The sequence below is a fragment of the Rissa tridactyla genome, chromosome 5 (genome assembly GCF_028500815.1).
Source record: "Rissa tridactyla isolate bRisTri1 chromosome 5, bRisTri1.patW.cur.20221130, whole genome shotgun sequence".
In the NCBI taxonomy this organism is placed as follows: Eukaryota; Metazoa; Chordata; class Aves; order Charadriiformes; family Laridae; genus Rissa; species Rissa tridactyla.
The window spans coordinates 57520908-57533717 of NC_071470.1; the positions used below are offsets into that span (position 1 = coordinate 57520908).

Sequence of the window (12810 nt, forward strand, 5' to 3'; positions counted from 1 at the left end):
TCTCTAAGCATCTAGAAAAATGGTATTTTCAATAGCCAAAGAATTTATTAAGGACTGTAAGACACCTAATAAATTATATTAATTCATACTATTTATTACCATTTCTGTTTCTACCAAAAGAAATGCCCAAAACCACAGTATTGGAATGTTCACCAGTACCATACTTCAGGAAGTGTTAAATCCTGCGTTAGCTTTTAATAATCAATGAATAGCTTGAAGTTTAGAGAGAAAATTACATGGTTAAGCTCACACAGTGAGTTAATAGCGCATTTGTTCTAAAATTCATGTTTTCCTGTTTTCTGGTGATATGCACTATTTTCCTAGTCTACTTTCTCACCATCTAAATAAGTTTTGTATAAAGACTGTCAAATGTTTTCTACTTTAACTAAATAGCTAAATTGGAAACCAACCTACCCTAATTTGCACACCAGCCTGTTCTACCTAAGCAGAGTAATTCAGCATTGCATCAAATGCAGCCTATGCAAAAATGAATCCATGATTTCTATAAGAAGAAATCACTTCAGTTTGATTATATTTGCTTTCCTTAACTTTTAAGGACACATAAATATATAGTGACCAACATTTTACATGTATACTCTCAAAGTGAGATTGTCTTTCCAAATTTTAAATAATGTTGATTTAAGAACATGGTTTAGTTTCATGTTAGGAATCCCTGGTGCCCTTCTAGGTTAATATTGGCCCAAAGTTTTTCTTATCAGTATGGAAAAATGTGATCCTCTCCAGTGATAGCGAGCAGTGGCACTATGCAGCACTTTTAATTAAAAGCCAATGGCTGAAAACTGCGGGCAAAAATGTTTTCCTCCTACTTTCACATAAACAAGTTCAGCAGTTGAAAATGCAAGTTGCAAAACTGCATTAAAAACACATGATTTGCTATTTAGATAACGAGACATCAATGCCAGGTGTATGTTAGATAACTGTGCTACAAACGACTTCTCCTCCCAAACAGTATTGAATAATTAAATGAACAATTACAGCAATAATCTTGCTGGTTGATTGAGTGGAGAAAAACCCCTTCTGTCTTTCTTGTGAACTTCCTCCAATTCATTTAGCTACACAGAAAATGGTGGGTGTGCAGGAATTTCTTGCACACCTTAGTTTCTCTATTTTTGCAAATCTGTCCCTCTGTGCTTATGCGATTATTGAACCGATTCACATCACAGCAGTTCCTGTCCCCTTTGTAACTACTGCTTGTCAACAGCCATAGTGGGGTTGATTCTAGACCCAGCTGTATGACTTCTTATGACCTTTTTTCATAAGAACAAAAAATTACAGTTACCTTCCATACATTAGAAGAATAGTTTATATTATAGCACATTGGTTTTGGAAGAAATTTCAACCGATACTACAAACACATATCCTTCAAGATAAAAGCTCATAATGCAAGAACAAAATGTATGGTGTTTATATATGCATACACGTATATCTCATCTAAATTATTTTCTGAACTTCAGAAGATGATGTTCAACTATCTTTTCACAGAATTGATAGAAAAAAATGTTATGTCCTGGTTGAAAAAAAAAGACTTGAATCTGTAATCCCCTGGAAGAAAAAGACAAATATCCAAGTCCTTCAAACAGTTATCTAGCCTGAGTGGTAAGTACAGTCTACTGTTCCTATTTTGGACTATGCTGCATGTCTTGTATTTATTTCTCAATGCACAGCTCTGTAGAAATGAATCATCAAGTCATGCATACCTTTCTCAGATGTACTACTGTTAAAGCTAACTGGACCTGTGCCATACGGCTGCATCCTTAATACAGCAAGTCTGAAGTCGTTTTAGCACAGCTGTTTTGTTATAGTGAGAAATTCAGAAAGACAAAATTCTGGGCTGGCAGCTCCTTGGAGGCTTTAGTTAGCGTACAGTATCATCTTTTGTTTTGTTGTACAAGTTGATGGTTGTATTGTTAAAGATGACAGGCTCACAGGTAAAGATTAAGGTCCCTATCCTGCTTCCGTTGGGAAAAATGTACTGTGAATATTTCAAATCAAATAGGAGGGGTCCTATCTTCTAAGCTTAAATTAAAAAAAAAAAAAAGGAAGAAAAGCTTAAATTTTGTAGAGGTTAGGGATTTTTTTCAAGGTAAAAACATTTAAGTGCAAAGAGGTGAGAAATACTCATTTTTTTTGCCATTGCATACGTATATAATCAGATCACACTATCTTCTTTTTTCCCAGACTGCTCCCTCAATCCACTTACACAAAATAATGAAACCAACCAAAACTTTGCTTTGTGCAGCACCATGAACTTGAAAGTCCTGTAAGTTTCTTACTGTTTAGTCATTACAAAATACCAGCTCCTCTGAAGTTAATGAGTTACAAAATCAACTCTTAAACAGATAAACGTGTGTGTAACTAGAACATGTATACAGTTCTGGGCTGATTCTTAAACAGATGAGATACTGTTCTGTTTAGTAACATCCAGGCACACTCTAGGTAGCCATATGACGTTTTGCCATTGTGGCAGTCGCCTTGTAAAGAAAAGTACACGGAACTTATACTTACTCTGTCTCCTTTAGGACCTGCAGGACCATGGGGACCAACTGGGCCATCTACACCCTACGAAAGGAAACCAAGAGGGTAAGAAAGAGGTCTTGTTCTTTACAAGTCTTTAGGTTTAATAGCTGTTTTCTAGCCAAGAGCTAACATGGAATCAGCCTTCACCAGCTGAGAATTCAGACTTAATTGTGATGGGACCTGGCCAAACAAATCCATTTGGCTTTCAAAACTCCCCCTTATAAGCTCTCATGTTATGAGGTAACCCATCTTTCTTCTAGTTGGATTTTACTTTATTCATGGAAGTCATCAGATTTACAAAGATTTTAAATTTATGGAAAGAATAAGGGTCAAAGATATTTTTTTTTTAAATTTTTATTTTTAAAATTGAAATGTCCACCTGGAAAGTGGACATACCTGTTGCAGTGATCAATGGGAGGCTTATAGAAGCCTTCGAATACATAACTCCACTCTTCTTTCACTTTATCAATTTCTTTATCATTATAAAAAGCAAAGAATTTAACATTTATGTTAAATTCAAGAACACAGGCAGTAGAAACCCAGCATGTCTGCTTCTGTTTCACTAATTCCATATTAGCATTAAACAAGAATGTTTTCCTCTGTAAACCAAATCCCTAACCTTACTCAGGAAAATAAGCACCCCAACTAAGGCAGTCATCCAACCAAAAAAATCAAAACCAAACTGCCTTTTTAAGATTCAGGGCTCCTTCTACAGAGAAGTACGTTCTCCTTCCCCGACACATTGCCCTAAGAATCTGCTGGAAGCATTTGGCCTTCCTTCCTCCCTCCATGCCATGTGTGAGTGCGGCTGGCAGAGCCGCTGGAGAAGACACAGACTCGGTAACGAAGAGCGACACAGAAAGACGAGGGACTCACCCGGGGTCCTGGCTTTCCGTCTAAGCCAGATGCTCCCTGTGTGGTTAGGTGGAAGCATGGATGATGGGTACAACACGAATGACAAGAACGTGAGATTAGTAAGTGATGCTGATGAATAAACATAATTCAAACGTACAGTACAAGTTGTGACTGGGTTCTGGAATGGGTGTCACATTACTACAGCATGTTAGTTAAAAATTCACATAAAACATCAAAAGCCTGATTCTGTTCTCACATTAGTCTAACTTCACTGACCCACCCCTGCCTTCACGTCACAGTATATCAGACCAGAATAATGTCAGGCCATAGGAGTGCTACAAACACCAGATGTTAAGGTGTTTTTGAGCCTTAATACACAAATATTTACTTTGTAATTTACTTGCATGCTTTCTAATTTGTAAATAATGACTATACTGAATACTGTATTACACAAAGAAAGAAAAAATGTATGTTAACCGTGATAGGAAGTATTTAAGTGCAAGAATACTGCATTATGCAGGCAACAAAATCTGGATCCTGACTATAATGGCCTCATTCATGTCCAAGAGCCCGGGAGACAATCACATTTCCTGTTTTCCCAATATACTCCCGGTTCAGAGCACAGTCACGGGCTGGAAGTGGGCAGCAGCCGGCATTGCAGGCTATTTGCTTCAGCATCCTTAGGGACAGGATGACCTCTGGTGGATTTTATGCGAATAACAGAGCAGCAGCAAAATACCTGCTCGACTGTCTCAGCACTGCTGGGGGGTAATGCTGGGGCTAGGGGGACCAAAACTATTTGGGACATAGGGAATAATGTGGGCCAAAAAAAAAAAACATCCCAAAACAACCAACCACATAAAAACAAATAAAGAAAAAAAACAAACAACCAAACCCCCTCAATTAATAGTGAAAATGAGCCATTTTTGGAAAGTCAAACACTTGGACTTTGCTCCTTAAAATGACATTTAGAAAAAGTAGTAAGAAGGAGTAAGAGAAGATCTATAAAAATTTTAAAAATTAATGGGATATTTTGCTCTGGGTTAGAACAAACATTTCTGGCAGAACTGAAACTTTCTTCTGCCTTTTAGCCATTTTAAGGGGGTTGTCTCAGATCTCCAAAGCTGCCTCTACATAGCTGTAACTGTCAACTTGAAAATGATCATTTTTTCAAAACATATTAAAACTCTCAGTGATGCTGGCCTCCTCCAGAGGACCTGCACATCATTCTTGAACATATTAATCAGAGGGGTTTGTGTTCCTTTGGGTCAACTAAGTCTTTTTCCTCCATTTTACTATTAACAATGTAATCACATGGAGTTAATCTCATGTTAAAAAAACAAAACAAACAAAAAAACAACAACAACGAAAAAAAACCCCTCTTCTTGTGAGGAAAAAAATAAAATTAACTTTTCAGAGTGCTTTCAAACACGCGAAGTAAGCACACAAAGTATTTTCTCTTTTGCAACCTGAATTTTAAGAACCGTGATGTTCCACATGAAGATTTATTTTATAGGTCCTTCATTTCTTTCTAAAACAAAATTAAGGCCAAATATTCAGAACGGAAATTTTCTGAAGAACAAGGCAAAAGTTACAATCCACCATCCTTAATGAATGAGAGAAAAAATAATAAAATTCCCTAAACCAATTTTTAACTTTTCTCAGTTAGACCTCTCCAGTTTAGCTGCAGAAGTGCAGAGGAAGAATAACTGAAAAGATGGGGAGGGAAAGGAAGTTTCCTTTTTTAACGCAAACACCGTACAACGCTTAATATGACTAATGTAATGGGGGTGATGGAATCCTTGTCACACTGAAGAGTTTCAACTGACACATAACAAAAAAGCCCCTGACAGCACTGGGTGTTACAGGACACTACTTCAGATGATAGCACAGATTTGGGGTAAAACAAAACAAGACTGATGCTCTGCTCTAACATGGTATATTCTCTGTATGCTGGTGAGTAAACCAGAGTTGTTCATCAGGAGTAGAAAGAGAAGTCTGCGATTTGCACTGAGATTGAATAGTTGGGGTTATTTTACTTACTGGAAGACCAAGGGGCCCTCTGTCACCCTTTTGACCTGGTTCACCCTTCAATCCTTTAAGACCATTTAACCCTGGTTCACCCTAAACGTAAAAGTATAAATGCCAAATTTTTGGTGCTGTAATGGGTGTTTAAGCTGGGACAGAAGAAGCCAGTCTCAGAAATAGCTGCAAATTCCAGTTTGAAACAAGGACACAAATTCAATCTTCTCGGCCTGCTGGCAATTTACATAATGGGCACTGGGCAAAAGCACTTGGGAGGTGTCTGCTGGAGATTTAAAATCTGTGCGAAAAAACCTACAGGAAACTTATGAGTCACAGATTCTTTTGAATCTTTTCCTAATAATTATTACTATAGTTAGATGGTTTGAATTAAGTGTGAGTTTCAGGAGTTTTTGGAATTGCCTCAAATCCCATTAACTACCCTAGACAGATAATTCAAACTGAAAGAAAACTTTCAGAAAAATAAACCTCAAAACTGAAGGTTTCTCCAGTGGGATCTCCTGGAGAAAAGTATGTTTTGTAAGGAAGCAATATTTTTTTCTTATGGCAAACTGGAATTTGCAGCAAAACCTTGCATAAAGATATTTTAAACCTTTAAGCATACATAATTAAACAGTAACAAATTAAAAGAAGCAGTGTAGGTAATACAATGCCAAGCTATTTGGGAGGTCCATAGTTTCTGTGTTCATACAGAGAAGTTTAACCAACGTAAGAAAAGGCACTTTTCTTCTTGTGATTGTTTAATTATGGATCATCTATTACATTAATCATTACTAAGCGGATAATGGTGGGCTTGGAACTGCCAATGAATCATTCTTGCATTGTGAAAAACTGCCTCAGCATAAGGCTTGCCCACTGAAAATGCATACTGACCATGCCCGCCTCTTTTGGGAAACAGAAATACATGGGTATTTCATCCAGGCTGCTCCCCATGGCCTTGTTCTGAGGTTTCCCTTTGATGTATTATGTTACCTTATATCATATTCGTATTTTTTTTTAAAAAAATCTGAATAGAATCTAGTCTACTGCTTTAAGTAATTCCAGACCTCATCTGCCTGCTTTGCACCCTGCCCAAGTAGCCACTTCTTCATTCTTCTTCCATTTGACTCAATGTGACTTTCAGAGCGGTAGCACTGAAAACGCTGAAGTTTTGGAAACAGACCTGAGAAATCTCACAAAAGCCTGAGTCTCAGGCCAAAAGCCTGAGGTAAGGCAGGGCTGGTGCTAAGATTGAACAGACTTGACTTCAAAAAATGATTTATGACTCGGACTTCTTGCGCCAAGGTATCACAAACAGCCTCATAACGATTCAAACCTGTGATTTTCTGTCTCACACCTTCAAAAAGCAAAACCAAACCCAAACCCCAAACTCTTCCTCTTACTTATTTTTTGAGAAAGGTGCAAGTAATTAGAGAGCCATAGTGATTAAAATGATCATGCCTGACAACACCACTGGCCCTAATGAATGTCACGCTATAGTGTCACGCTGAGTTTTAGTTTACTGGTGATTACTGACCTAAAGCACAAATTAAAATATCCCAACTCTGTCAAAACCTGCTTCCCCCCTCCTGAGCTGTTTTCATGGGCTTAGAGAGTCCCCACAGTGTATCTTCATGTAGTATGCTGTGGAAAATGGTCAAATACTATCGAAGACCTGCCTGATCAGGGAGTCCAGGTTGGGAAACATGAAAATACACACATCAGCTTATGATGGGGAACTTGCATAATGTGTGAAGGAAATGGCCAGCAAAGTACATGGCACCTAAGAAGGTGAAAGGCCATTCATACTAAACAAGTAGGAGATGCAAGAGAGCATAAATGAACGAGAGTTTATTTGACTCCATTTCTTGAGTGTATAACACGCGTCTACGTGCAAAACTAATTCCAGTTGCAAGTGCAATGGTGAGTAGCTTGGCCGTAAACAGGGAACTAAATGACTTAGTGCCACATCACAAATATTAATAAAAAGATGGACTCAGCCAATGCTCAGGAGAAATACTACTCGGAAACAATCACAGAAAATTTAAAAAGCTTTTAAGCTATCTGTTAATATTAAAATCTGCTTTAAGGTTTAGGAATATCAGAAACATCTATTAAATGAGACATAGGACAAAACATAGCCGCATGCATTAAAGAACAAAACATGACACTGCACAGACATCAAGAACATGACCATTCAAGACAGCTATTAATTTACCTTTGGGCCAGGCAGTCCATGAGGTCCCTGAAAATAAAGATACCATTTTTCATAATGAAAATATGCCACAAATTTTTAAGAGTTTGTTGCTTTATAGGGGTGCAAGTTGCATCTGTATTTTTGTCTTCACAAATGAAATGCAGCTGCCGATACAGCAACTGTAAACACCCAGTGTTTATGAACCAGAGAATGAACCAGACTTAGGCACATGCGATTTTTTTCTCTACTTCCTATGATTTTTAAGACATGCAGAAAAGGTCCTAAACTACATCCCTCTCTAATGGTCACACACTCTCATAGCACTTCAATTAAGCAGGCATTAAAATGACAAGAGAGCTTAAGCCCTTTGTAGCCCCTCTCTTCCTCCCAAGCTTACCATAGGGCCTGGAGGACCATGTGGCCCTGGTGGTCCAGGTGGTCCTATCATCTACAGATAAAAAACAATGGCATTAAATCATGCAAAGAACTCCCTCACAAATACCAAAAGTCAGACAGACCCTTCTTCTCTTGGCAAGCACTTACAAACATAGCAATGCAATGGTGCACATTGACAGCGTATCTAGAAAGGCTTTTAGGAATGGGAATTATTTTGATTCAAAAGACAGGGTACCTGAAGCGTAGATATGCCTGTGCCATATGGCAGCGTGCCTGTCTCCTGATTCTTACTCCTAGGGTCTAAGATACACTTTAAGACACTATGGGCAAAAGAATCTCTCTAGAACAAAATAGTATTGAGCAGCGATGCTTAAACTTCTAATATTTTATGGTATGTGCTTCTTAGTTGTCTCTATGCTACAGAATCTACAGAAACAGGAGAAGATGATGGGTGATTTTATTCCTCCCCAATACTGACGAATGGAAAAAGATACTAAATTCAAGCTAGTGTTTGGCATATTTTCGAAATTGCCCTTTGTCTCTCCTTTAATTTCACGTAGCCCACTTGTACGAAGAATTCCCTAAAGTCACTAAAAATTAGGCTGCTTAGTATCCAGCGTGTGCATATTCTGTGTTGGTTTTCTGTGTTCCTAACAAATCCATTGAAGAGAATTTAATGATGATATTTACAGTTTGATCATCTCTCTCTTCCTGGGTTTAATCCTAAAGGGCTATTATTGTAAGCTGCAAGCTGGCAGCAGGTCAGGAATTCCTAAATCAGGTCTCCACACTTATGGTCAACCCCTCTGCTACACTAGCTGTTGGCCATGGCAATAGCAGAACCAAATCAGTTTTGAAACGTAAGACACATCTGAAAACTGAAAGCCTTTTTTCAAGTGAAAAGAAGCAGAACAAGATGAATGAGTTGACGCCTCAGAGCTATGGCTCCAAATACCCAGGGCATGTCACCCCTGACAAGGTAGTTGTAGTTAACTTCTGCTCTGAGGTTTCCTAACTTACTGTGCTCTGATAATGTTAACACCCATAATCATAAAGGTACACTGTCTGGGGAGGGTGTTTTTGTTTGGTTTGGGGTGTGTTTTTTGTGTTTGGTTTTGTGGGGGTTTTTTACGCCTTGATAATGCTTTGACAAATCAGGAGAATGTCTGGTCCCATAAAACTAGTCTCTATCCTGGGTTACATGTCATTATTCCTGACATCACTGAAGTCAGTCTAGTCTGGTTCTTGCTGGACTTTCTGAGATCCCCAGAATACAAGGTGTTGAGACAGATTTGGGTGGTTTCTTTCCATCAGTTTTATCTCTCTGTTTTATCTTGCAAAGCATTTATCTTTTGATACATTACAGAGCCAGAAGGCTTTCACTGAAGTGAGCAGGGCTGTTGTTCATAGTGAGAGAACAGAACTGAACAGAACAGGATTATATCTTTAGAATTTCTTAAAACAGTATTTAGGTCTATGACCAGAAGTCTGTTCATTCTCAAAAGGTCAAATAATTATTCAAAGAAGAAAAATATATTGAAAGTTCAACTGTAGGAACCATCAAGGATGTCAGGAAAGATCAGTCATGAATATGAAATATTGTTCAGAATTGAAAGCTGGAGAACCATTGCTGGACTACTACATTCACTGCAACACCACGATGAGACTTACTGAAGGACCTTGGGCACCAGGCAAACCAACGTCTCCTTTTTCGCCTTTCATACCATTGGCTCCCTACAAAATCATTACAAAACAGCACTTATAAAACAGCTTTAATCTTATTAGCAAACAATCTAGAAGTGATAGTATTTCTTTGCAAGTAATTATAATTTTTTGAAAAGAATAATGCAGCAGATACATAATGGAATTCTTTTTTTAAAAAATTTTTTGGTATTCCTTTATTAATAACTGTTAACAAATGTAAAGGTATGCTTTTATTTGTCAGCTATCAATTGTAGCATGATATTTATGACAAGCTGGCACTCCTTTCATGATATATTGTACTTTGGATGTATTTCTGGAATTGTTTCTATTTTTACTGAGAAATTTCATTTGTACGTACATATGTATATAGGAATAGGGTGAATGCATCCCTCTCCCTGCTCAGTCTAAGTCATCTGAAATTCCTGATAAGTGTTCAAAACATAGCTCTTTTCTCCTACAAGCAACACTTGCCCAAACTGTGCCATACATTACAAGAGAGGTACAAATCTGATCAGCACGCCAACTAATGTCTTCCCAGAGCAATATTATGTTTGACCATAGCGGAATGAAAAGTTCTGACAATCTAACGCCTCCTCCTAGATTAGTTGCAGAACAATCTCAGAATTTTTCTCCCCAGTGCTTTCTGTCCCATTTGCAATTTATCAGCACTGTTGGAAATTCTCGATAGTGGAAGAGAGAAAAAATACAAGTATTTTAGCTAAGATGAATTCATTTTTCATACTCACTGGCAGGCCAGGCAGTCCAATTCCTCCCTTTTCCCCAGGCATTCCAGGATCACCTGTATCTCCTTTTGAGCCTTTAGGACCCTAAAACATGTACTTATTTAGGAAATCATGTAAAAAAAATAATAATAGAGACACCAACAGGATTCTGGCTTTGATCCTAATAAGCAGAATAAGTCATTCTCCATATTGACCTTGTTGTTGATATGTAGAAATGCAGCCATTACCAGACCACAGAGTACGCAGCAACACAATAATGAGCTTTATTAATTACTATCATTGTATTATTATTTAGATTATGAAACCTAAGATACAACTTGAGATCACAGAAATAATCTCCTGAAATAACCTATGGTTGCTCACAAGACCTGCACTACATGATTTACACATAATGTACCTGCTCCCCGTCAACTCCTGGAGTTCCCGGGGATCCTGATTCACCCTGGAAAAGGTAAGATGGAATTGGATTATCCCAATTGTCCCAGACATCAGAGGAAAGAGGCAGTGCTAAATAAACTAAACTGATTAGTAATGTCTGAGATTGGTAAATTGACATAATTAACAACAACAAAACCAGAGAATATTCCATCACAAAGAACAGCATATATTACAATACCTTTATGCAACACGTTGAAGTAATTAGGCCCTGCTGGTCTAATTGGCCCTGCTGATTAGGCCAGTACACAAACTTTGGGTTGTATAAAGGCCCGACAAGTGCGTAAGAAGAAAGAAAGAAGAAACCCCAAAAGCCTGGTGAAAAGACCCCAATCCAATGGAAACTTTGTCAGTTACTGTAATAAATACGGAACTGTGGCTCTTCAATATATGTAGAGTAGACAGAGACTTAATTTTTTCTTTCCCTGACTAATATAAACCACCCAGTGAAGGAATTCACATTCACAACGCTGCCCTGTGCACCAGTTCCTGAACAGCATTCTCCAAGGGAACAAGTTACATTGATGGGTATAGACTATGATATTAGAAACAAACTTCTGTAAGGTTGAATTCTGCTTTACGTCATTAAGTTTGGATGGGAATGCTCACCCACATGAAAGAACACAACCTCTTCTACTCTCCAACTCCTCTGTGTTTTACAACATACTCCAGGCTGCAGAAATGCTGGGTAGATCGTAATGCAGAAGGCCATTTCTGCACATTTAACTGTGTATTCCATTATCAGTTTTCACATAGAAGAATGAATCTGGTTTCTCACAATTTATCAAAACAATGAACATGTATAATGTGATGTATTTCCATATGATACCTTGGATAAAGCCTAAAACTGAAATGTCTAGTATTGTTATTGAAGAAACATGTATTTTCTCTTGGAAAAGCTTAGAGTGACTGCTAGAAGGTACAATATATCCAGTATTTAAGAAATAGGAGAATTATCTCCAGTCATTTAAAACCAATTAAGGAGGGTCCACTAACTGCAACCCTTTTTTTTTTTTAAAGTTTAGGCAAATTTATTATTTAAATTTTATAGAACAGCGCAGCATATGGTATTCATTGTCTCTGTGTGGGCTGCTCACTAAGAGTTCTGGTACCATGCATAGCGCCAGCCAGGTGGGATTAGCAAACTTGGGTTTGCAGCCAGGCTCCTGCCCACATGTGCATGTGTTAATTTTTACTGACATTAGAAAATACTCTGTTTATTTGGGTGGGCACCACTGTAATATAAAGCTGCATTCACATGCACTCGTACTGTGGCCAGTGGTGCCTTGCACATATTTTTGTCTACCTCATTCCCACCCATCCAGAAGTGATGCACAGGAGCCACTCTCTGGTTGTGCAGCTACTCGCAAAGTCCTAGGGAACAGCCTCAGGGCAGATCCATGGGCAAGACGCTTCTGCCCTGTTTCAGTACCAATTAATTTTGCTGGTTCTCAGATGAGCATCTGTGTGTGGCAACCAAACAAAGCACCTATTCTGGAAAGCTACATTTCAAAAGGCTGGGACGCAAAGTTTGAAACATGCCATATTTGGTAAAATTACAGTTAAATATGCTGTACAGGAGAGCTCCGTATGCATGTGTGCACACATCAATTAAAAAAGCAGAAAATGCCTCCACCCTTAAGATAGAACGATGAAATAAGGAAGATCACCTTTGGCCCTTGCAGCCCTTGGGGTCCTGGTGGTCCTGGTGGCCCCTAAACAGAAACATACAAACCTCTCAGCTTTTAAATAAATTCCTACAGGACTTGCCATGTAAACACAGGCTGAACGTTAATATAGGTACCGTAACAACATGGGTTAAATTTTTAACACAAGGGGAGCCAAGACTAGTTATGGACAAGTTGTTAATCTACGAAGACTCCCAACAAACAGAAGGGTACCACAAAAAAAAATTTTAAA

At 38.2% G+C, this 12810-nt stretch overlaps 1 protein-coding gene across 1 annotated transcript in view; it reads right to left on the minus strand.

Annotated features, from left to right (window-relative positions):
• COL25A1 (collagen type XXV alpha 1 chain) overlaps positions 1-12810 on the minus strand; it is a 133694-nt gene that overhangs the window by 20441 nt on the left and 100443 nt on the right. The window contains exons 22-30 of the mRNA XM_054203160.1: positions 12561-12605; positions 10853-10897; positions 10459-10539; positions 9680-9742; positions 8010-8060; positions 7634-7660; positions 5437-5517; positions 3415-3450; positions 2527-2580 (exon numbers count right to left, since the gene is read on the minus strand). Of these exons, the coding sequence (XP_054059135.1) occupies positions 2527-2580; positions 3415-3450; positions 5437-5517; positions 7634-7660; positions 8010-8060; positions 9680-9742; positions 10459-10539; positions 10853-10897; positions 12561-12605 (483 nt within the window). The remainder of the gene's footprint in view (positions 1-2526; positions 2581-3414; positions 3451-5436; positions 5518-7633; positions 7661-8009; positions 8061-9679; positions 9743-10458; positions 10540-10852; positions 10898-12560; positions 12606-12810) is intronic.